This window comes from Salmo trutta, chromosome 34 (genome assembly GCF_901001165.1).
Source record: "Salmo trutta chromosome 34, fSalTru1.1, whole genome shotgun sequence".
In the NCBI taxonomy this organism is placed as follows: domain Eukaryota; kingdom Metazoa; phylum Chordata; class Actinopteri; order Salmoniformes; family Salmonidae; genus Salmo; species Salmo trutta.
Window position 1 is genome coordinate 28,649,839 of NC_042990.1, and position 25,727 is coordinate 28,675,565.

A 25,727-nucleotide genomic window follows, 5' to 3' on the forward strand; every position below is an offset into this window, starting at 1 on the left:
ATTTAGGCTATCAAATGTACTTTACGTTACAGTGGTTCCCAACCAAGTCAGTCAGTTAAGAACAAATTCTTATTTACAATGACGGCCTAGGTAGTGGGTTAACTGCCTTGTTCAGGGACAGAACGACAGATTTGTCAACTCAGGGATTCGCGCTACCCGCCGCCACCTAGAACCCCCAGCGACTCACTCCATCATCACTCTGTGTTGCATACGTTTCACTCTATTCCCAGTGCAAGATGCAGCAACTGAGCAAATAACCTGACATTTGCCAGAGATAGCTGCTGTATATTCATTAATTCCTTTATTGGTTTATACTTGCAAATAGATTGTTTTGAGGCATCACATCATTGGAATTTGCTCGTGGTGGAAACGGAATCTCTCTCCTCAGCACCGCCACCATCCCATCCCGGAAGTGACACCATCAGTTTTCACATTTCAGGAAAAGCATCAGCATCTTCAATGCATTGACAACGGGGTTTGAAGCTATTTCCACAACCGCGTTTGGACTGACACATTTGGCTTTCAAAACACAATTTGTCGCAGTTTGGATTCGTAAGACAGGTAATGAATCGATTCAAGCGGAAAAAATAGCTGTGATTGTCATATTGCTAGGGGATTTGGCCTGCTAGCAAGACGTATAGCTATAGCTAACACTGAGATTATTGCTAGCTAGCTAGCTAACAAGATAAGCTAGTTTGTTGTCAGATCCGTTAGCCAACGTGACGTTAGTTAGCTACAAGGCCCTTGAAGGTTAATGCGGAGATATCTTAATCCAGTTGTTAATGAACATGATAGTTACGTTAGGGCAACGTTATATATGCGAACAGTATAGCTATCTAACTAATCATCTTAAATGTGTTTGTGTCAGATGCAGGCTCTTGGAAAATGTCAAGGGAATATTAGCTCGCTAACTAGCTATAGTTAGCCACTCCCCGTTCGCCTGTGGTAAACTGTGCTGGATGTGTTGTTACATTTGGTCGTACTTGTTTGTGCGATCACTCGCTTCAGCTTTTGGAAGCCTATATTGTGGTTTTTAGTTGACATGATCTCATGCAGTCTGTTTGCCATCATGTCGTTATTTTAACATTTTTAGGCAGGCTTGGAATTCTTCCATGTTACATTTCAGTTCACTAGCCTTTATTTACATTTGATTGGAAATGGGTAAAATGTCAATTTGATGTGTGTGTGTGCGTGTGTGTGAGAGAGAGAGGGGGGGGGGAGAAAACATGCATGCCGAACCAGAAATGTTTTCATATCCCTTCCCTATATTCTTTTCCCAAATTCTCTCTATTACTAATTTTCCCTGCAGTTCGGACAAATGAAGTGACAAACAGGATATGATGTCATCGTTCCAGGTGGTGGGCTCTTTGCCCAGCAGTGTCATCGGCGTCATGGAAACATCAAACTTTGCCCATGTCATCTTCCAGAACGTTGGGAAGAGCTTCCTGCCCCAGGAGGCACTGGAGTGTTGCTACACCCTCACCTCCTACATCACCCCCAACCCCAAAGACTGGGTGGGAATATTTAAGGTAACACAAACACACACATCCTACATCACTCCCCACTCCAAAGACTGGTGGGCATCTTTAAGGTACACCCTACCCTACTTACAACCCACCCCCAACGACCGGTGGGCATCTTTAAGCTACACCCCACCCAAAGACTGGGTGAGCGACACTAGATCTCACTTAGCCCTGCATCAGTACTTCTCACACTGTATGGTGCATTGAATCATCAGAGGCTATGCAGTCATCATATGCAGTGATCACAGGTCCTAAATTTCGCCTCGTCGTGTCTCCAACTAGAAGATAGGCCGTTAGGCCTCGTCGTGTCTCCAACTAGAAGATAGGCCGTTAGGCCTCGTCGTGTCTCCAACTAGAAGATAGGCCGTTAGGCCTCGTCGTGTCTCCAACTAGAAGATAGGCCGTTAGGCCTCGTCGTGTCTCCAACTAGAAGATAGGCCGTTAGGCCTCGTCGTGTCTCCAACTAGAAGATAGGCCGTTAGGCCTCGTCGTGTCTCCAACTAGAAGATAGGCCGTTAGGCCTCGTCGTGTCTCCAACTAGAAGATTGGCCGTTTTTGTTTTACTCTCTTTCATCAACCTGATTCTCTTCTCTATTTCAGTGTTTTGGTTTTTGCCCTTACGCTACACAGCTGATTCAAATTATCAAAGCTTGATGATGAGTTGGTTATTTTAATCAGCTTTGTAGTGCTAGGGCAAAAACCAAAACGTGAGGTCGCGAGTTCCAAGTTTTGGAAATCCTGGCCTATTTCCTTCTACAGAGATGTTTCCAGTAGCTGTGTTGTGGTTATTCACTGTGCAGAGGGAGGTGGGAGGAGGCAGGGAGAACAGATAGGTCTTGCTGGGGGGTATTTTCTGGTCTGTCTCTCTGGTCTAAACCAGATCTTTTTTTCTCATTGCCCCCCCCACACACATCCTTATTTATTTCTCTTTCCATCTCTCACTTTCTCTCTCTTCCACCTCTCCTTCTCTTGTTTCCCCCTCCCTCCCTCTCTCTCTATTTCTCTCCTCTTTCATCGGGGCCATCAAATTTCACACTGAATTAACAGGAAATGTGAACGAGGAAGCTTAATGTCTCGTAAAGACACAAAGCAAACATTTATCATCCTTTAAGAAGTTACTTCAAATCCACCCAGCTCAATTAAAAAGGAATAAAGATGGTGGGTTTATTTGGAAAATGTAGATGGTTAATCTGCACTAATGAAAACTGTTTCATGGTGAAGCGTTGGGAGTGTGATAAAGAGCTGTGTATTTCCGCAGCTAGAGGTGGTAGGCTTTTCCCATGAAAGCGTGATACTCAGCCACAGGAGAAATTATTTTAAAAAATGTCAGTTTTTCAACCCAACACTCCTCCCATTTCACCCTTCTCACACTTTTATCTTCTAATGCTTTTCTCTTGTGCCATGACACTACCCCTCCCCCCTCCTCCCCGGCTCTCGGTGTGTGTGTGTGTGTGTGTGTGTGTGTGTGTGTGTGTGTGTGTGATTGCACCACTGAGAGAGCTCCAGACACATACATCTAGCATAGCTGCTTCGGCACTAACTCACATTACCCTTGACACACACACAGACACCCTGAGGCTCTCTGACACAAAATATGTAGGTTAGGTACAAGCTCCCCCTACTGGCTGTATACTGTCATTGATACTGTCTTCTAAAACCTGGGATTGGCATCACAAGGCCTTGATGATACCATGATAATATTCCTACACTTATCACACTTATCCATATATCAAACAAAGTAAGATTGGAATGAGATTTCAGTTTTAAGACATCTTTTTTTCTAATGCAATTATATGCTTAAATTAACTTGTATCAACTCTTAAGATTTTTAACACACACCTCTGGAAAAGCCCCTGATTCAGGAGGTAGTGGAGTTGTGGCATGTAGCTGGGAGAAACCCGTTCCGTAAGAGTGTAATTAACATGTCATCGGACCGTGTGCATACCCCCTCTAATTTGTGATGGATGGCAGCTTCGTCTGTGATTATTTTATAACATCACTCCTGAGTCTGAACACTCCAAACCAAACTCCAGTCACCTGCAAGCCTCCACTATACAATTAGCAAATAATTTATGTGTTTAAACCTCCCCATAGACCAGCGTTTCGCAAACTCGATCCTCTGGACCCCAAAGAGTGCATGTTTTGTTTTTTCCCTAACACCAAAGCTTGATGTTTAGTTGATTATTTGAATCAGCTGTGTAGTGCTAGGGGGAAAACCAGAACGTGCACCCCTTGGGGTTGCGAGACCGAGTTTGGGAAATCCTGGCCTATTTCCTTCTACAGAAATGTTTCCAGTAGCTGTGTTGTGGTTATTCAATGTGCAGAGGGAGGTGGGAGGAGGCAGGGAGAACAGATAGGTTTTGCTTGGAGGTATTTTCTGGTGCCGAGGACCGAGTTTGGGAAACCCTGACTAACACACACACACAGAGACACAGAGACACACAGACACTTGGGTATAAATAATGTTCTCACCTGAAAAGAGTTAGATATTTATTATTATCACATGGAATTTCACCTGCATTCTGAGTAGGTCCTACATGCATTACTCTACTTTATAATATCACACCAATTACTGTCAACATACTAAAAACATTATCACCCTCGCACAGAACATTGTCATCAAAGTCATTTGTTGTCATGTCAAACACAGTATTCAAAAGTGCCCACTATTAAATTCTAACTACAGAATTAGAATAATAGTTATATTTCCATGATTCCAACAGTTCATCCAAGTGTTTTGCTCTAAATCACAAGTCAAACTGCAACATTTGGTAAAAAAATAAGGCCTAGATTGTTTGCCCATATCGTGGACCCTACATGGGAGTGTGGATGTTGTCATCAAGGTAGGGCTGGGCGACTATGGCCCATATTATATCACAGTATTGTCTTTGTTGACGGTATTTGTTGGTGTTTTTGAATAATAAGAGTTGGAGATGTTCTTTATGAGTAGTGTGACCCCGGGGAAAAACACATACATTCTAATGTATTTCAATGGGGCTTTCTCCATTCTGATCGTTTTATACTGTTCAATTCAGCTTTTTCATACATTTCTGCACTTCCTGTACTCATTTCAGAGAACTTCCACACTCCCATGTAGGGTCCACGATATGGGCAAACAATCTAGGCCTTATTTTTTTACCAAATGTTGCAGTTGCAGTTTGACTTGTGATTTAGAGCAAAACACTTGGATGAACTGTTGGAATCATGGAAATATAACTATTATTCTAATTCTGTAGTTAGAATATAATAGTGGGCACTTTTGAATACTGTGTTTGACATGACAACAAATTAAAATGCCAGGGAGGAGTTATTGTGACAGGATAGGAACCAAAGTGTTTCCTGGTATTATCAGGCTGTATAGCTTGTTATGTTTGCTCTGACTCAGTTCATTTATTAGCTAGCTAGCAATTAGCCTTAGATTTAGGCCCAACTTGCTAAGAAAAAACAAACTGCTGTTTGCTGATGTTAGAAAGACAAACTAAAGTGTAATTATAGAACGCTAGTGGATTTATATTAAGAAGAAAAGTGAAAACGGCATCGTTGTCATCAACATTGTTGCATGTGCTGCATTGACCATGCAGACTGAACGCAAGTGTCTCGTGGTCGAGGAACAACAAAATGTGCTCCGTGAGTGACGGGGCGGGGCTAGGTCTTTGTGGAAAGAGGCATGGAAAGAGAGAGAGATGACTCAAGTAGCGAAGTAAACTATAAAAATGGACGTTACACACAGTGTATCCCATTTTAACAAACCAAACATTCAAATACCGTTATAGAAGGTAAAGTAAAAACCCAAACCAGTCCGTGCATCAATTCTGGTATTTCGTAAAATACGGTTTACTGCCCAGCGCTACATCAAGATAATACTGGCCTGAGGTTTAGTTCCATAGGATGACTCATGTTGTTGAGTAAATTGTGGTCTGTTTCACTAACTCTCAGCCAAGGCCGTACCCATGGAGATCTGGTCATGGGAATACCCAATCACCTGAGTTTGAACACAACACTAATTTAGAATATTTAGGAGAATATGACTATTTCATAATCTTGTTAGGTTTTGTGTGTGAGAGCGAGAGGACGCAGAGAGAGCTGGAGAAAAGGAGGGAGAGTGACTGTGTATGACAGTTTTACAGTGTAGGGTTAGTTATGATCTGTCGTCTCTTCATCAGCCGTCACTTAACAACACGACATTCATATGATTACATCTCTCTCCCACCATTTAGAAGTATGTGTAAAATTAGAACCTCTTTCTCTTCTGCGTCTTCTTCCGTTTAAACTAGGCTCTGCTGTTCCCCTCTGTCAGCCCTTACACACACACACACACACACACACACACACACACACACACACACACACCTCCTCCCAGCCTCTCCAAGGAGAGAGGAGAGAACTGGCAAGGAGTGAGGGAGGGTTTGTGGTTTCAAATAAATGTTTCCATCCCTGTAATCGTATGTGGTACATTATTTTGGTAATGTACCATTTTGGTCATTATTTTGGCTGTTACATGAGAAAGAGAAAAAGACTGGTGTGCATGATGTAAAACAAACCCATCTTCAACTTTGGCTTTCTATCACAACTCAGCTGTGAAATACAATACCGGTGAAAAGTTTTAACACCTATTCATTCAAGGGTTTTTCTATATTTTGTCTATTTTCTACATATTAGAATAATAGTGAAGACATCAAAACTATGAAATAACACATATGGAATTGTGTAGTAACCAAAAAAGTGTGAAACAAATAGCCACCCTTTGCCTTGATGACAGCTTTGCACATTCTTGGCATTCTCTCAACCAGCTTCATGAGGTAGTCACCTGGAAGGCATTTCAATTAACAGGTGTGCCTTAAAAGTTAATTTGTGGAATATCTTTCCTTAATGCGTTTGAGCCAATCAGTTGTGTTGTGACAAGGTAGGGGTGTACAGAAGATAGGGCTATCTGGTAAAATACCAAGTCCATATTATGGCAAGAACAGCTGAAATAAGTGAAGAAAAACGACAGTCCATCATTACTTTAAGACATGAAGGTCAGTCAATATGGAAAATGTCAAGAACTTTTAAAGTTTCTTCAAGTGCAGTCGCAAAAACCATCAAGCGCTATGATGAAACTGGCTCTCATGAGGACCGCCACAGGAATGGAAGACCCAGAATGACCTCTGCTGCAGAGGATAAGTTCATTAGTTACCAGCCTCAGAAATGGCAGCCCAGATATATGCTTCATAGTGTTCAAGTAACAGACACATCTCAACATCAACTGTTTAGAGGAGACTGTGTGAATCAGGCCTTCATGGTCAAATTGCTGCAAAGAAACCAGTACTAAAGGACACCAATAATCAAATTTATTTATAAAGCCCTTCTTACATCAGCTGATATCTCAAAGTGCTGTACAGAAACCCAGCCTAAAACCCCAAACAGCAAGCAATGCAGGTGTAGAAGCACGGTGGCTAGGAAAAACTCCCTAGAAAGGCCAAAACCTAGGAAGAAACCTAGAGAGGAACCAGGCTATGAGGGGTGGCCAGTCCTCTTCTGGCTGTGCCGGGTGGAGATTATAACAGCACATGGCCAAGATGTTCAAATGTTCATAAATGACCAGCATGGTCAAATAATAATAATCATAGTAGTTGTCGAGGGTGCAACAAGTCAGTAACACAAGAGTGTCAGTTGGCTTTTTCATAGCCGATCTTTGAGAGTATCTCTACCGCTCCTGCTGTCTCTAGAGAGTTGAAAACAGCAGGTCTGGGACAGGTAGCACGTCAGGTGAGCAGGTCAGGGTTCCAGCAGGTCTGGGACAGCAGGTCTGGGACAGCAGGTCTGGGACAGGTAGCACGTCCGGTGAACAGGTCAGGGTTCCATAGCCGCAGGCAGAACAGTTGGAACTGGAGCAGCAGCACGGCCAGATGGACTGGGGACAGCAAGGAGTCATCAAGCCAGGTAGTCCTGAGGCATGGTCTGAGGGCTCAGGTCCTCTGAAAGAAAGAAAGAAAGAGTGAATTAGAGAGAGCATATTTAAATTCACACAGGACACCGGAAAAGACGAGAAATATTCCAGATGTGACAGACTGACCCTAGCCCCCTGACACATAAACTACTGAGGCATAAATACTGGAGGCTGAGACAGGAGGGGTCAGGAGAAACTGTGGCCCCATCCAATGAAACCTCCAGACAGGGCCAAACAGGTAGGATATAACCCCACCCACTTTGCCAAAGCACAGCCCCCACACCACTGGAGGGATATCTTCAACCACCAAATTACCATCCTGAGACAAGGCCGAGTATAGCCCACAAAGATCTCCGCCACGGCACAACCCAAGGGGAGGCGCCAACCCAGACAGGAAGACCACGTCAGTGACTCAACCCACTCAAGTGACGCACCCCTCCCAGGGACGGCATGGAAGAACACCAGTAAGCCAGTGACTCAGCCCCTGTAATAGGGGTAGAGGCAGAGAATCCCAGTGGAGAGAAGGGAACCGGGCAGGCAGAGACAGCAAGGGCGGTTCGTTACTCCAGCCTTTCCGTTCACCTTCACACCCCTGGGCCAGACTACACTTAATCATAGGACCTACTGAAGAGATGTGTCTTCAGTAAAGACTTAAAGGTTGAGACTGAGTCTGCGTCTCTCACATGGGTAGGCAGACTATTCCATCAAAATTGAGCTCAATAGGAGGAAGCCCTGCCTCCAGCTGTTTGCTTAGAAATTCTAGGGACAATTAGGAGGCCCGCGTCTTGTGACCGTAGCGTACGTGTAGGTATGTACGGCAGGACCAAATCGGAAAGATAGGTAGGAGCAAGCCCATGTAATGCTTTGTAGGTTAGCAGTAAAACCTTGAAATCAGCCCTTGCCTTAACAGGAAGCCAGTGTAGGGAGGCTAGCACTGGAGTAATATGATAATTTTTTTTGGTTCTAGTCAGGATTCTAGCAGCCGTATTTAGCACTAACTGAAGTTTATTTAGTGCTTTATCTGGGTAGCCGGAAAGTAGAGCATTGCAGTAGTCCAACCTAGAAGTAACAAAGGCATGGATTAATTTTTCTGCGTCAATTTTGACGCAGAAAGAAGAGAAGACTTGCTTGGGCCAAGAAACACGAGCAATGGACATTAGACCGGTGGAAATTTGTCCTTTGTTCCAACCGCTGTGTCTTTGTGAGATGCAGAGTAGGTGAGCAGATGATCTCCGCATGTGTGGTTCCCACTGTGAAGCATGGAGGAGGAGGTGTGATGGTGTGGGGTTGCTTTGCTGGTCACACTGTCTTATTTATTTTGAATTCAAGGCACATTTAACCAGCATGGCTACCACAGCATTCTGCAGCGAAACGCCATCCCATCTGGTTTGCGCTTAGAGGGACTATCATTTGTTTTTCAACAGAACAATGACCCAACACACCTCCAGACTGTGTAAGGGCTATTTGACCAAGAAGGAGTGTGATGGAGTGCTGCATCAGATGACATGGCCTCCACAATCCCCCGACCTCAAGCAAATTGATATGGTTTGTGATGAGTCGGACCGCAGAGTGAAGGAAAAGCAGCCAACAAGTGCTCAGCATATGTGGGAACTTCTTCAAGACCTTTGTAAAAGCATTCCGGGTGAAGCTGATTGAGAGAATGCCAAGAATGTGCTTTCATGAAGGCAAAGCGTGGCAATTTGAAGACTCTCAAATATAAAATATATTTTGATTTGTTTAACACTTTTTTGGTTACTACATGATTCCATATGTGTTATTTCATAGTTTTGATGTCTTTCACTATTATTCTACAATGTAGAACATAGTAAAAATAAAGAAAAACCCTTGAATGTGTAGGTGTTGTAAAACTTTTGACCGGTAGTGTACGTTTCACTTTCCAGCTGCTGGGCTGTTCAACTTGTTGATCTTGCTTTGGTCAATACCACTTTTTTGTATTATGATTAACAAGGTACGTAGCAGGTATTTGTGAGAACCTAGTCTTGCTGTGTGTCCTGTGTTGGTGTGAGAACAATATGGCAGTGTGTATGTTTTAGCTGCAGCGTGTCCTCCTGTGTTGGGTCTGTAGGTGGGTTGGAGCACAGACTATGGCAGTGTGTATGTTTTAGCTGCAGCGTGTCCTCCTGTGTTGGGTCTGTAGGTGGGTTGGAGCACAGACTATGGCAGTGTGTATGTTTTAGCTGCAGCGTGTCCTCCTGCGTTGGGTCTGTAGGTGGGTTGGAACACAGACTATGGCAGTGTGTATGTTTTAGCTGCAGCGTGTCCTCCTGCGTTGGGTCTGTAGGTGGGTTGGAACACAGACTATGGTAGTGTGTGTTTTAGCTAGACCCTCTCCTCCTGTCTTGGGTCTGTAGGTGGGTTGGAACACAGCGAGGGATTACTACACGTTCCTGTGGTCTCCCATGCCGCAAGACTACCAACCTGGAAGCACCGTACACAGGGCTGTGGTGTTCCAAGGTACTCACACTGTACATTTACACACACACACACACACACACACACACACCGAGCATGGGAAGCACTGTGGTATACTAAGGTAACCTCATGATTTAACAGTCCCTATATTAAACCAGCTACCTTATTTTATTGATGGAATACAACCGCAACCGTGGTCAGAGACTTGAACACCTCTCTCTCTCTCTCTCTCTCTAGGGATATTACACACACACACACCATGGACGGCCGGTGATCTGGTTTTACAGGAGCTAACATGGTCTCTGTGGTGTGTTAGTGGAACTCTGTGACTTTTGTATGTGTTTATATCACGGACAGTGATCTTTACCTCATACAGTGCAGTTGAATTACTGGACTTTTACTCTTATTGAATGATGTGTTTACTATGAGTAGAAGATGTAAGATATGGAAGATGAGAGATTGTATATACATTAGATTTAGACAGTCCGGATTCACAGTGCCTCTCAGTGCTGATCTATGGTTAATGTTTGCCTTTTTAGATCATAATGCATAAGATGATATGGGCAGGTGGGGACCAGATCCTAGATCAGCACTTCTTCTAAGGGATGGGCACGGTTATTCGAATATCCGAATGGACGTTAGTATTCCATTACTTGAGAGAGTAGCCTATTTTAACAATGAAAAGGCATTGTCTGAAATGAAATAAAATGATATATGACGTTGCTATATAGCCTATAAGGATAGACCATTAGATTTAACAGTTTAATAAAACAACAGTTTAATGAGTTTTTACGAGTGTGCCCCATTAAAAAAGGACGCTCCATTACCCTACACACCCGTTTCACACCTGTAGCTTGGTGTTGTTGTCGGTTAAGGCATTACAGTCAGAGGCTTCATGGGAAAATAAAGATTTTAGTCAGTGCAAAATGGAATTAAAATGACAGAATTCGGTTGGCTAAATGAGAAGGAGCAGGATACAATGATCAACCAACAGGTAGGCTGTTGTTTCATATCAATGGAGTTGTTGTAGCCAAGGATGAGGAGCGCAGCAAAATAGACTGTTAGCATTGCTACTTTAGCTAGCTAGCTGGCTAACTTAACTGTCTACTGTAGCTAGCTAGCTTCTTTACAACGATTTGATGTAGTCAACAGGCCCTACCAGATGGTATGATAGACAAACTTGTTGCTGCCATAGGTTATCTAACTAACGTGAGTCGGTTTGGCTACTTTCTCTCTCCCCTCCATGCCACACACACAGACTGTCACACACAGGGGTGCAACTTTCAGTGGGGACAAGGGGGACATGTTCCCCCCCACATTCTGAAATTGTATTTTTTTCCCCCCCAGTTTTATTATTGGGAATGTGATACAAAATGAGGCAACAGTGTGCTTTAGGACCACGCGGACGCCTCCGAGCGGTCGGATAGGCTTTAGAGTGTTTATTCGACTGGTTAAAACATTTTCTTTACGTCCCACCCACTTCTAAAACCAAAGTTGCGCACCTGGTCACACACACCGGGCCCTGCTCCTCCTTTCCCGCCCCTCCCCCACCTTCTGCTGAACCAAGTAGAGTGTAGTTCACCAGCTTCCTCCAGAGTCCAGTGAGCAAGTCTCCATTGAAGTAGAATTTAAAAAGTAATAATAATCTTTAAAACATGTATTTTGACTATCCGGATATCCAGAAAAAAGTCATGATATTATTGTAATAATTAAATCACCATCCCTAGTCCTGTGATACTCGTTATGAATACTCTAGACGAAACAAGTACAACCAATTCACCTGACGATACTGTGTCAAAATGCCACACCCTTCCTAACTTTTCCCCACGGTCTCCCCCTTTGCAGGGTACTATGTTCCCAAGAGTGACGGGGAGTTTTACCAGTTCTGTTACGTCACACACACGGGTGACATCAGAGGCGCCAGCACACCTTTCCTGTTTCGCCCGGACACGCCCACCGAGGACTGTCTCACCGTTACCGAGGATGACAGCAACTCAGACATTCTGGTGGTGACCACCAAGAGCAGTGTGCTGGAGGTACACACACACACACACACACACACACACACACACACACACACACAGATGCAGTATAGCCGTGTAAATGTTACCGGTACACAGTCTCCTCTTCTATCCTCTGGTGAGAAGCAGCGTGTAGAGGAGGCGCAGCAGGAGCGCAGGGAGCTGTTGAAGACCATGCACCACCTGCAGGAGGAGAAGCAGCAGCTGCAGGAGGAGCACAGGAGGCTGCACAGAGAGAGAGAGCAGGAGAGGGAGACCTGCAGCCTGCTACGCACACACAACCAGGTGAGGGAGGGGGAGAGAGACCTGCAGCCTGCAACACAACCAGGTGAGGGAGGGGGAGAGAGACCTGCAGCCTGCAACACAACCAGGTGAGGGAGGGAGGGGGAGAGACCTGCAGCCTGCAACACAACCAGGTGAGGGAGGGAGAGAGACCTGCAGCCTGCAACACACACACAACCAGGTGAGGGAGGGAGAGAGACCTGCAGCCTGCAACACAACCAGGTGAGGGAGGGAGAGAGACCTGCAGCCTGCAACACAACCAGGTGAGGGAGGGGGAGAGAGACCTGCAGCCTGCAACACACACACAACCAGGTGAGGGAGGGGGAGAGAGACCTGCAGCCTGCAACACACACACACCAGGTGAGGGGGGGGAGAGAGAACCTGCACCCTGCAACACAAACCAGGGTGAGGGAGGGAGAGAGAGAGACCTGCAGCCTGCAACACACACACAACCAGGTGAGAGGGAGGCGGGAAGAGAGAGAGACCTGCAGCCTGCAACACACACACAACCAGGGAGGGAGAGAGAGACCTGCAGCCTGCACACCCACAACAGGTGAGAGGGAGAGACCTGCAGCCTGCAACACACACACAACCAGGTGAGGGAGGGAGAGAGACCTGCAGCCTGCAACACACACACACACCAGGTGAGGGAGGGGGGAGAGACACTGGCAGGCCTGCACACACACACAACCAGGTGAGGGAGGGGAGAGAGACACTGCAGCCTGCACCCACACAACAACCAGGTGAGGAGGAGAGAGACCTGCAGTCCTGCAACACAACCATGTGAGGGAGGGAGAGAGACCTGCAGCCTGCAACACACACAACACCAGGTGAAAGGGAGGGAGAGAGACCTGCAGCCCTGCAACACAACCAGGTGAGGGAGGGCAGAGAGACCTGCAGCCTGCAAACACACCACACAAACCAGGTGAGGGAGGAGAGAGGGACCTGCAGCCTGCAACACAATCCAGGTTGAGGGAGGGGAGAGAAGACCTGCAGCCTGCAACACACACACAACCAGGTGAGGGAGGGAGAGAGACCTGCAGCCTGCAACACACACACAACCAGGTGAGGGAGGGGAGAGAGACCTGCAGCCTGCAACACACACACAACCAGGTGAGGGAGGGAGAGAGACCTGCAGCCTGCAACACACACACAACCAGGTGAGGGAGGGAGAGAGACCTGCAGCCTGCAACACACACAACCAGGTGAGGAGGGAGAGAGACCTGCAGCCTGCAACACACACACAACCAGGAGGGAGAGACTTGCAGCCTGCACACCACAGGTGAGTGAGGGAGAGGACCTGCAAGCCTGCACCCACCACACAACCAGGTGAGGGAGGGAGAGAGACCTGCAGCCTGCAACACACACACAACCAGGTGAGGGAGGGGGAGAGAGACCTGCAGCCTGCAACACACACACAACCAGGTGAGGGAGGGAGAGAGACCTGCAGCCTGCAACACAACCAGGTGAGGGAGGGAGAGAGACCTGCAGCCTGCAACACAACCAGGTGAGGGAGGGGGAGCGAGACCTGCAGCCTGCAACACACACACAACCAGGTGAGGGAGGGAGAGAGACCTGCAGCCTGCAACACAACCAGGTGAGGGAGGGAGGGGGAGAGACCTGCAGCCTGCAACACAACCGGTGAGGGTGGGAGAGAGAGACCTGCAGCCTGCAACACACACACAACCAGGTGAGGGAGGGAGAGAGACCTGCAGCCTGCAACACACACACAACCAGGTGAGGGAGGGAGAGAGACCTGCAGCCTGCAACACACACACAACCAGGTGAGGGAGGGAGAGAGACCTGCAGCCTGCAACACAACCAGGTGAGGGAGGGAGAGAGACCTGCAGCCTGCAACACACACACAACCAGGTGAGGGAGGGAGAGAGACCTGCAGCCTGCAACACAACCAGGTGAGGGAGGGAGAGAGGACCTGCAGCCTGCAACACACCCAGGGTGAGGGAGGGAGAGAGAGACCTGCAGCCTGCAACACACACACACAACCAGGTGAGGGAGGGGGAGAGAGACCTGCAGCCTGCAACACACACACACAACCAGGTGAGGGAGGGGGAGAGAGACCTGCAGCCTGCAACACACACACACAACCAGGTGAGGGAGGGAGAGAGACCTGCAGCCTGCAACACACACAACCAGGTGAGGGAGGGGGAGAGAGACCTGCAGCCTGCAACACAACCAGGTGAGGGAGGGAGAGAGACCTGCAGCCTGCAACACAACCAGGTGAGGGAGGGAGAGAGACCTGCAGCCTGCAACACAACCAGGTGAGGGGGGAGAGAGACCTGCAGCCTGCAACACAACCAGGTGAGGGAGGGAGAGAGAGACCTGCAGCCTGCAACACAACCAGGTGAGGGAGGGAGAGAGACCTGCAGCCTGCAACACAACCAGGTGAGGGAGGGGGAGAGAGACCTGCAGCCTGCAACACAACCAGGTGAGGGAGGGGGAGAGGGGAGAGAGAAATACGTAGCACAGGAGACTGTACAGAGCGAGGGAGCAGAACAGAGAAACCTGAGTGCCAGTTCCTATTCAGTGATCACAGGTTTCTGAATGATCTGTGTCCATGGCTGAACACACCAAGCAGTGTGTGTGCACTCTATTTGCACAGTGTGTCATATTTTTTTGTTTGTTTCGTGTGTGTGTGTGTGTGTGTGTGTGTGTGTGTGTGTGTGTGTGTGTGTGTGTGTGTGTGTGTGTGTGTGTGTGTGTGTGTGTGCCTGTGTCTCTGTCCCTCTTTAACGAGCTGACTCATTGGGCCAGGACGCTAACTGGACACGGTCTCCCAGGCATCTGGCATCAGGGCAATGCCATCTCAACCACAGAGTGAACAAATATGACGTCAAGGCAACACACACACACACACACACACACACAGCCTACTCCTCCCCCCACACACACACACAGACTACTCCTCCTCCCCCACACACACACAGACTACTCCTCCTCCCCCCACACACACACAGACTACTCCTCCTCCCCCCACACACACACACAGACTACTCCTCCTCCTCCCCACACACACACAGACTACTCCTCCTCCCCCCACACACACAGACTACTCCTCCTCCTCCCCCACACACACACAGACTACTCCTCCTCCCCCCACACACACAGACTACTCCTCCTCCCCCCACACACACAGACTACTCCTCCTCCCCCACACACACACACAGACTACTCCTCCTCCCCCCCACACACACAGACTACTCCTCCTCCTCCCCCCACACACACAGACTACTCCTCCTCCCCCCACACACACAGACTACTCCTCCTCCTCCCCCCACACACACAGACTCCTCCTCCTCCCCCCACACACACACAGACTACTCCTCCTCCCCCCACACACACACACAGACTCCTCCTCCTCCTCCCCCCACACACACAGACTACTCCTCCTCCTCCCCCCACACACACAGACTACTCCTCCTCCTCCCCCCACACACACAGACTACTCCTCCTCCCCCCCACACACACAGACTACTCCTCCTCCTCCCACACACACACAGACTCCTCCTCCCCCCACACACACACAGACTACTCCTCCTCCCCCCACACACACACAGACTACTCCTCCTCCTCCCCCCACACACAGACTACTCCTCCTCCCCCCACACACACACAGACTACTCCTCCTCCCCCCACACACACACAGACTACTCCTCCTCCCCCCACACACACAGACTACTCCTCCTCCCCCCACACACACACAGACTACTCCTCCTCCTCCCCCCACACACAGACTACTCCTCCTCCCCCCACACACACACAGACTACTCCTCCTCCCCCACACACACACAGACTACTCCTCCTCCCCCCACACACACACAGACTACTCCTCCTCCCCCACACACACACAGACTACTCCTCCTCCCCCCCACACACACAGACTCCTCCTCCTCCTCCCCCCACACACACAGACTCCTCCTCCTCCTCCCCCCACACACACAGACTACTCCTCCTCCCCCCACACACACAGACTACTCCTCCTCCCCCCCACACACACACAGACTACTCCTCCTCCTCCCCCCACACACACAGACTACTCCTCCTCCCCCCACACACACACAGACTACTCCTCCCCCACACACACACACAGACTACTCCTCCTCCCCCCACACACACACAGACTACTCCTCCCCCCACACACACACACAGACTACTCCTCCTCCTCCCCCCACACACACAGACTACTCCTCCTCCCCCCACACACACACAGACTACTCCTCCTCCTCCCACACACACACAGACTCCTCCTCCCCCCCCACACACACAGACTACTCCTCCCCCCACACACACACAGACTACTCCTCCTCCTCCCACACACACACAGACTCCTCCTCCCCCCACACACACACAGACTACTCCTCCCCCCACACAAACACAGACTACTCCTCCTCCCCCCACACACACACAGACTACTCCTCCTCCCCCCACACACACACAGACTACTCCTCCTCCCCCCACACACACAGACTACTCCTCCTCCTCCCACACACACACAGACTCCTCCTCCCCCCACACACACACAGACTACTCCTCCCCCCACACACACACAGACTACTCCTCCTCCTCCCCCCACACACAGACTACTCCTCCTCCTCCCCCCACACACAGACTACTCCTCCCCCCACACACACACAGACTACTCCTCCTCCCCCCACACACACACAGACTACTCCTCCTCCTCCCCCCACACACACACAGACTACTCCTCCCCCCACACACACACAGACTACTCCTCCTCCTCCCCCCACACACAGACTACTCCTCCTCCCCCCACACACACACAGACTACTCCTCCTCCCCCCACACACACACAGACTCCTCCTCCTCCTCCCCCCACACACAGACTACTCTTCCCCCGCCACACACACACAGACTACTCCTCCTCCCCCCACACACACACACAGACTACTCCTCCTCCCCCCACACACACACAGACTACTCCTCCTCCCCCCCACACACACACAGACTACTCCTCCCCCCACACACACACAGACTACTCCTCCTCCCCCCACACACACAGACTACTCCTCCTCCCCCCACACACACAGACTACTCCTCCTCCCCCCACACACACAGACTACTCCTCCTCCCCCCACACACACAGACTACTCCTCCTCCCCCCACACACACAGACTACTCCTCCTCCCCCCACACACACAGACTACTCCTCCTCCCCCCACACACACACACAGACTACTCCTCCCCCCCACACACACAGACTACTCCTCCTCCTCCCACACACACACAGACTCCTCCTCCTCCCACACACACACAGACTCCTCCTCCCCCCACACACACACAGACTTCTCCTCCCCCCACACACACACAGACTACTCCTCCTCCTCCCCCCACACACAGACTACTCCTCCTCCTCCCCCCACACACAGACTACTCCTCCTCCTCCCCCCACACACACACAGACTACTCCTCCCCCCACACACACACAGACTACTCCTCCCCCCACACACACACAGACTCCTCCTCCTCCTCCCCCCACACACAGACTACTCCTCCTCCCCCCACACACACACAGACTACTCCTCCTCCCCCCACACACACACAGACTCCTCCTCCTCCTCCCCCCACACACAGACTACTCTTCCCCCGCCACACACACACAGACTACTCCTCCTCCCCCCACACACACACACAAACTACTCCTCCTCCCCCCACACACACACAGACTACTCCTCCCCCCACACACACACAGACTACTCCTCCTCCCCCCACACACACACAGACTACTCCTCCTCCCCCACACACACACAGACTACTCCTCCTCCCCCCACACACACACAGACTCCTCCTCCTCCCCCCACACACACACAGACTACTCCTCCTCCCCCCACACACACAGACTACTCCTCCTCCTCCCCCCACACACACACACACTACTCCTCCTCCCCCCACACACACAGACTACTCCTCCTCCTCCCCCCACACACACACAGACTACTCCTCCTCCCCCCACACACACAGACTACCCCTCCTCCCCCCCACACACACAGACTACTCCTCCTCCCCCCACACACACTCAATCCCCCTGACACACACACTCAATCCCCCTGACACACACACTCGCAATGCCACCCACTTGTAAGTTGTTTTAGAATGCGTGTGGAATGAGAGACGGTTGTCTGCAGAACAGCCTGGGTGAAGACAGGCCCTGCCCAGTTTAGGGAGTAACATGACTCAGTCACGCCAATGTACTAGGGGCACTGCTCTCTCTCTCTCTCGCCATCTCTCTCTCTCTTTTCCTCTCTGTTTCTCTCTCTTTCTCACTCTCTCATCTTTCATCTTAGTACAACTGCTGAGAGTAACTTCAATTTTGTAATTTATTTTAAGTACCATTTGGTGGTGTTCAGTGAATAAACATTTCCATGTGACTTAACCTGCAAAGTAAGATTTAACCCACTGAAACTAGAAGAAAGAGGGGGAGGATGAAAGGAGAGAGGAGGGAAGCAGGGAGGATGAAAGGAGAGAGGAGGGAAGGAGAGTGGAGGAAACAGGGGAGAAGGTTGATATGGAACCAGTCTCTTACTGCCCCCTGGTGATTTTTCCGTGTGTGTGTGTGTGTGTGTGTGTGTGTGTGTGTGTGTGTGTGTGTGTGTGTGTGTGTGTGTGTGTGTGTGTGTGTGTGTGTGTGTGTGTGTGTGTGTGTGTGTGTGTGTTTTAGTATCCTTATGGGGACCAGAGGTCCTCACAAGAGTAGTAAAACAAGGAACATTTGGACAGGTGGGGACATTTTGCTGATCCCCCACAAGGAAAAAGTATATTTTAGGCTTAGGGGTTAGGTATAGGGTTTGAATTAGGGTTAGGGAAAATAGGATTTTGAATGGGAATCAATTGTTTGGTCCCCACAAGGATAGTAAAAGGAATGTGTGTGTGTGGTAGACAACTTTGAGAGATTTCCTACTTGGTCATTTTATGAAGTACTAAATCGCTGTAAATAAAATGTACACAGATTATTAATGTCAGATTCTTCATTCAACAAGAGTTTCTCTTATTAAATAGTGTGTGTGTGTGTACTCGTGTTCATTTGTGCAGTACACAAGAACATTTGAGTATATTCACCATGGCCCTTTAGTGCAGCACTGATGAAAATACCCTTTAGCTGGACCATGAAAACGTAAGTACATATTTTGCGGCTGCTAATTTTACGACAACATGTTTTATAAGGTCTTTATGCGCTGGTAAAGTGCCTCCCAAACGGCTGCAGTTGAAATCATCCAGTCCTCCAGGGAGCCAGCGGGCTGTACCTGAACTACACATGACATCTGGGTGTGACACTGTGCACGTGTTTCGTAAAACAACTACAAATGTATATACTGCACCTGTATGTTTGATGGATGTGCTGTGTCTGTCTGTCTGACGCACAAGTGTGTGTGTGTGTGCGTGTTGAGCGATGGAGGGGTGTTTATGTAGGCGTGCTGGCCTGTCAGGTGCAGTGTGTTGTGGGTGATTTAATGTCCTCTACATCTCAACATGTTCTAACAGGGGAGATGACTGGCAGGACCAGGTACAAGATACAGGATAGATGGGACTGGTTCTCATGGATGCCTCTTGTTTCAGAACATTGCCATTCGTCATTCGTTATCACACAGCATTTTGATTGACAGGGTCAAACTCAATACAAAGCCAAGCATCTGCAGCATTTCCCTCCATTTGACTTGATTGATCAATAAAGGTCATTGATTAGATAGGAACTCCCCTCATCTCATTGTCTGGGTCTTAGTTGAACACAAATGGAGAGGAAAAAACAGAAAACACACAGCCTTCCAGGAATTGAGTTTGACACCTCTGGTCTAACCGGACTGACCGACAGGGCCTGTGATTGGTTAACAGTGTGATTGACAGCTGAAGTTGCCTGTGGTGTGGTTGCAGGAGCTGCTGCGCTCCTCCCAGGGTCTGTCAGAGGAGAGGGAGGAGGTGAGGAGGAGGCTGCAGGAGGCCACAGACCGGGTCAGACAGCTGGAGGAGGACCTACTGGGAGTCACACAGAGAGGACTGCAGAAAGAGACCGACCTGGACTGGTGAGGAGGAACACACATGCTACACACCAGGGTTTCCGTTAGGAAAATGTGGACAGGACATTTGGCCAGCAACATTTAAATTTACCGGACATTTGAGAAATCTGCCGGACCCATATCCATTGGGTGTGTAACCTGATTAGGGTGTCCACCCACACTGCTCAGAATGACACAAAGCACATTTGGATTATGGTGATTCATATTAACAGAACATGTTGAGCATGTTCATACTGAATTCTGATGTGCATTTTGAAGATGCTAGGATAACTCTCCACATTTACTTTTCCTCAGCCAACAAGATGAGTAACAAACAGCCAAATCACTAGCCTACGCCAATCTACCATCCCTCATAGTAGAAAAGTGTACCTATTCTATTGGTCAGCTTGTTGAGAAACAGCCTATTCCAAACAGACTGGGACAGCTGTGGGAAGAAACAGCCCAAATTCATCCAACCAGTAAGCCTAAACTGCATCATTCTTTTTTTAAATACTTAAAAAGCAACGAAGGCAACAGATCAGAGCGTTTATCTTCAAATGTTGATGAACTATTATTTCTTCACATTATAAAGCTCAACAATGCGCACAAGGCAGTAGGCTACATGCAAATGTTCTTTCCATAATGCAATCAGTGGGAAAACACTGTTGTCAGAAGGGCAGTGCACATGGGAGTGGTGGAGATCTAATAGGCTGATCTGAAGCAAGGTAAGACATGCCTCATAATACATGTTAAAACGTTCAGCTTTCAAACAATTAACTATGTGTTTTCAAAACGCGTACTGCCTCCAGCTCATCGCAAAGTGGTGTGTAACGCACTGATGAAGCCTGCCATCTGTTGCAGTTTAAGATGCTGCTGCTACAGATTCTTCAGCTCCAAGGCTCTGTATCTGTGTGCTGTAGGGGTGTGATGAATAAGATGCAAAACGAATATACACTAGCCTACGCACGCTGCAATTTAATTGCACACAATTATGCAAATTATCCAATAGACAGATAAGCATGACCAGTCAAATGTATTTACATCGACTAGTATTTCCACCATTTAAATAGGCTAAAAATCATTATTTCGCAATCTATTTTTTTTCTTCTCCCGGCCTGGCACCAATTTTAATTATCAGCTTTTTTCATTTTTTATAGGCCAAGAGCCGGTTATTACCGCCTGGTGGAAACCCTGCCCCACCCACACCCACGCAGACACAAACAAACACACAGAGAGAGAGAGACACAGTGACCGACTGACTGACTGGAGTCACACAGAAAGGACTAGAAGGAAACTAACTGGACTGTTGATGAGAAACACCATAGATACAGTACTATACTCAAATGACATACAGTACAGAAAACTAGAGGGAACATTATTGGTATTAATGTAGTTGTTGTTGTCGTCCAGTCTGCGAGACAGGTTAAAGAAGCTGACAGCAGATAGAGACACTCTGGAGACCCAACTGAAGAATGAGAAGGACGAGAGGGACCTTTACAAGGTGAAATGATACACTGTGTGCACATGTATGTACAGTTGAAGTCGGAAGTTTACATGCACCTTAGCCAAATACGTTTAAACTCAGTTTTTCACAATTCCTGACATTTAATCCTAGTAACAATTCCCTGTCTTAGTTCAGTTAGGATCACCACTTTATTTTAAGAATGTGAAATGTCAGAATAATAGTAGAGAGAATTATTTATTTCAGCTTTTATTTCTTTCATCACATTCCCAGTGGGTCAGAAGTTTACATACACTCAATTAGTATTTGGTAGCATTGCCTTTAAATTGTTTAACTTGGGTCAAACGTTTCGGGTAGCCTTCCACACGCTTCCCACAATAAGTTGGGTGAATTTTGGGCCATTCCTCCTGACAGAGCTGGTGTAACTGAGTCAGGTTTGTAGGCCTCCTTGCTAGTACACACTTTTTCAGTTCTGCCCACAAATGTTCGATGGGATTGAGGTCAGGGTTTTGTGATGGCCACTCCAATACCTTGACTTCGTTGTCCTTAAGCCATTTTGCCACAACTTTGGAAGTATGCTTGGGGTCATTGTCCATTTGAAAGACCCATTTGCGACCAAGCTTTAACTTCCTGACTGATGTCTTGAGATGTTGCTTCAATATATCCACATAATTTTCCTCCCTCAAGATGCCATCTATTTTGTGAAGTGCACCAGTCCCTCCGGCAGCAAAGCACCCCCACAACATGATGCTGCCACCCCGTACTTCACGGTTGGAATGGTGTTCTTCGACTTGCAAGCCTCCCCCTTTTTCCTCCAAACTTAACGATGGTCATTATGGCCTAACAGTTCTATTTTTGTTTCATCAGACCAGAGGACATTTCTCCAAAAGTTCGATCTTTGTCCCCATGTGCAGTTGCAAACCGTAGTCTGGCTTTTTTATGGTGGTTTTGGAGCAGTGGCTTCTTCCTTGCTGAGCGGCCTTTCAGGTTATGTCGATATAGGACTCGTTTTACTGTGGATATAGATACTTTGTACCTGTTTCCTCCAGCATCTTCACAAGGTCCTTTGCTTTTGTTCTGTGATTGATTTGCACTTTTCGCACCAAAGTACGTTCATCTCTAGGAGACAGAACGTGTCTCCTTCCTGAACGGTATGACGGCTGCATGGTCCCATGGTGTTTATACTTGCATACTATTGTTTCTACAGATGAACGTTGTACCTTCAGGCGTTTGGAAGTTGCTCCCAAGGATGAACTAGACTTGTGGAGGTCTACAATTTTTTTTCTGAGGTCTTGGCTGATTTATTTTGATTTTCCCATGATGTCAAGCAAAGAGGCACTGAGTTTGAAGGCAGGCCTTGGAATACATCCACAGGTACACCTACAATTGACTCAAATGATGTCAATTAGCATATCAGATGCTTCTAAAGCCATGACGACATTTTCTGGATTCTTCCAAGCTGTTTAAAGGCACAGTCAACTTAGTGTATGTAAACTTCTGACCCACTGGAATTGTGATACAGTGAATTATAAGTGAAATAATCTGTCTGTAAACAATTGTTGGAAGAATGACTTGTGTCATTCACAAAGTAGATGTCCAAAACTCTAGTTTGTTAACAAGAAATTTGTGGAGTGTTTGAAAAACGAGTTTTAATGACTCCAACCTAAGTGTATGTAAACTTCCGACTTCAACTGTATGCCTGTGTGTGTGTGTGTTCATAATCGTCTTTCTTTGTCAGTGTGTCTATAATGGTCTCTGTGTGTGTGTGTGTGTGTGTGTGTGTAGGTCCACCTGCGCAGCACGGAGCTGGAGAACACTAAGCTGAGTGCAGAGCTGCAGATGCTGAAGGCTGTGGAGCTCAACAGAGAGGTGACCATCGCTCAGTTCCAGGAAGAACTGGACAGGCTCCGAGCCTGCGTCACTCAGAAGGACCGTCTGGAGAAAGAGCTGCACACACACGCTGTCGACAAGGTGAGGAGGGAGGGAGGGAGGGGTGTGTTCATATGGGTCTTTCTATAAGTTAGGGTATCAGTGAGCATTTGTTGTAATGGACATCTGTTTGGAGCTGTTACAAAGTCATTAATACATTAAGATATAAAGGGGGAACATAGATACATTCAATATAATTCATGAGTAGTATCAAAACCTTTTTTGGGGGGTTGGGGGAGATCTCGGAAGTGTACTGTAACCTTGTAACATTTTCTATCTTCCTATGTTATGGTGTGAGAACAGTTTTCATGGGCACATTAGGGTCTGGCAGTATCCAGGAGTTCATATTGTCATACAGTACTTCTCTCATACCAGGATAATACACAGTATTACCGGCTTAGTACACAAGAGGGTGCCTTGAAACGCAAAAAAGCCCATTGGGCGTCTATTACCAGAATGATTGTCTGAAGGAAGAACAGTACTTGCTCTGGAGCAGCATGTGTTGGCTGCACACTGTGTCTGAGGGGAGTGGAGTTGCTAGGGCAACAGACCTGCCTGCTCTGCTTGGTGGAGAAGACGGGCTGAGAACGGAAAGTAGGGAAAAAAGCAAGAAAATCAAGATAATGGCAGCTGTACAAAGGGCTTTGACTTCTCAAACACGGCAGCAAGCTAACACAATATGATGCCCCGTCACCTTATTAATTCAGCCACTAGCAAATCAAACTTAAGGGTTGTGTTAATGCAGAATTCTGCATTTTTCTCACAGGAAAAACATTTAAAATGCATAACAAATATCTTGCTGCGTTCTGTAAACGCAGATGTAAAATGCTTCTTATTGTAGTTTCTGCTTGGCATCAGAGTAATTTTGTGCTTCAGTTGCACTTCTCCACTCGGGTGAGAATTCACCAACGGTCATTCTGTCAGTTCGAGCTTTATGACTGATGTGGAGTTACTTTTCTCCAGTACTCTTCTATGAGTAGTTACTTTTCTCCAGTACTCTTCTATGTGGAGTTACTTTTCTCCAGTACTTTTCTATGTGGAGTTACTTTTCTCCAGTACTCTTCTATGTGTAGTTACTTTTCTCCAGTACTCTTCTATGTGGAGTTACTTTTCTCCAGTACTCTTCTATGTGTAGTTACTTTTCTCCAGTACTTTTCTATGTGTAGTTACTTTTCTCCAGTACTCTTCTATGTGTAGTTACTTTTCTCCAGTACTTTTCTATGTGTAGTTACTTTTCTCCAGTACTTTTCTATGTGTAGTTACTTTTCTCCAGTACTCTTCTATGTGTAGTTACTTTTCTCCAGTACTCTTCTATGTGTAGTTACTTTTCTCCAGTACTCTTCTATGTGTAGTTACTTTTCTCCAGTACTATGCTAGATTAACTTTAAGCTAAACATTAGGAAATGTAGATGGATGCATTCTTTCTATAATAAACATTAGAAACATGATGGCCATTCATCATTTTTGCAAAAAATTGTGAGATAATTTACTTGTGTGGCTGCCAGCCAAGTAGCATTGCATCTGATGAAAATGAATCTATTTTCTGCTGAATGTGTTGTGTTGCACTAAAGTATTTTCTATGAAGGTTAACTATAGTTGCGCGTCGCTGATCAATCTATTGAAGCAAAAAAACACTGTTGGCTTTTCATTGTGAAGTGTGAGCCCTGTCAAAACACAGCTGGACTCACCTGCTCCCGCTTTCTCTCGTTGTGCTCTTTACAAACAAACACACGTCTGACTCAACTGTTCTGGGGAACTATGGTGAGCTTCATAAGGTCAAATAATGTGACAGGTGAAAGGAAGAACGCAATCTGCTTTATCAAGTTGACTGCAGGTATTTACTTAAAGTAGCTACACGTATTAAAATGTATTAACAGTTTTTCAAAACTATCCAGTGGCTATTTCCAAATACCCCGGTACACAGTATATATGCACATATATCCAAAATAATGTGATTCCAAAATCCAATGCTTCAAACAGAAAGAGGAACTTTCATATGATTAATAAAACAAAATCGCTACGGTCATTAACAGGGTTCTTCAATAATTATGCATAATAGTTTGATATACGCTTGATGTCTAGCTGTTTAGTTACGTGGGGAAATTATTGCAAAGCAACAGCTGA

At 47.3% G+C, this 25,727-nt stretch overlaps 1 protein-coding gene across 4 annotated transcripts in view; it reads left to right on the forward strand.

Moving 5' to 3' along the window:
• Window positions 1-415: 415 nt before the first annotated feature.
• The window catches only part of LOC115173951 (tax1-binding protein 1 homolog A), a 43,879-nt gene continuing 18,567 nt past the window's right edge, over window positions 416-25,727 (forward strand). For 2 of the 4 annotated variants that reach the window (XM_029732475.1, XM_029732476.1), the window contains exons 1-8: window positions 416-561; window positions 1,310-1,529; window positions 9,825-9,927; window positions 11,731-11,921; window positions 12,033-12,191; window positions 20,091-20,239; window positions 21,623-21,713; window positions 23,460-23,645. In XM_029732475.1, the coding sequence (XP_029588335.1) occupies window positions 1,338-1,529; window positions 9,825-9,927; window positions 11,731-11,921; window positions 12,033-12,191; window positions 20,091-20,239; window positions 21,623-21,713; window positions 23,460-23,645 (1,071 nt within the window). In that variant the 5' untranslated portion in view covers window positions 416-561; window positions 1,310-1,337. The remainder of the gene's footprint in view (window positions 562-1,309; window positions 1,530-9,824; window positions 9,928-11,730; window positions 11,922-12,032; window positions 12,192-20,090; window positions 20,240-21,622; window positions 21,714-23,459; window positions 23,646-25,727) is intronic. The other 2 variants (XM_029732477.1, XM_029732478.1) reach the window with 2 other exon arrangements.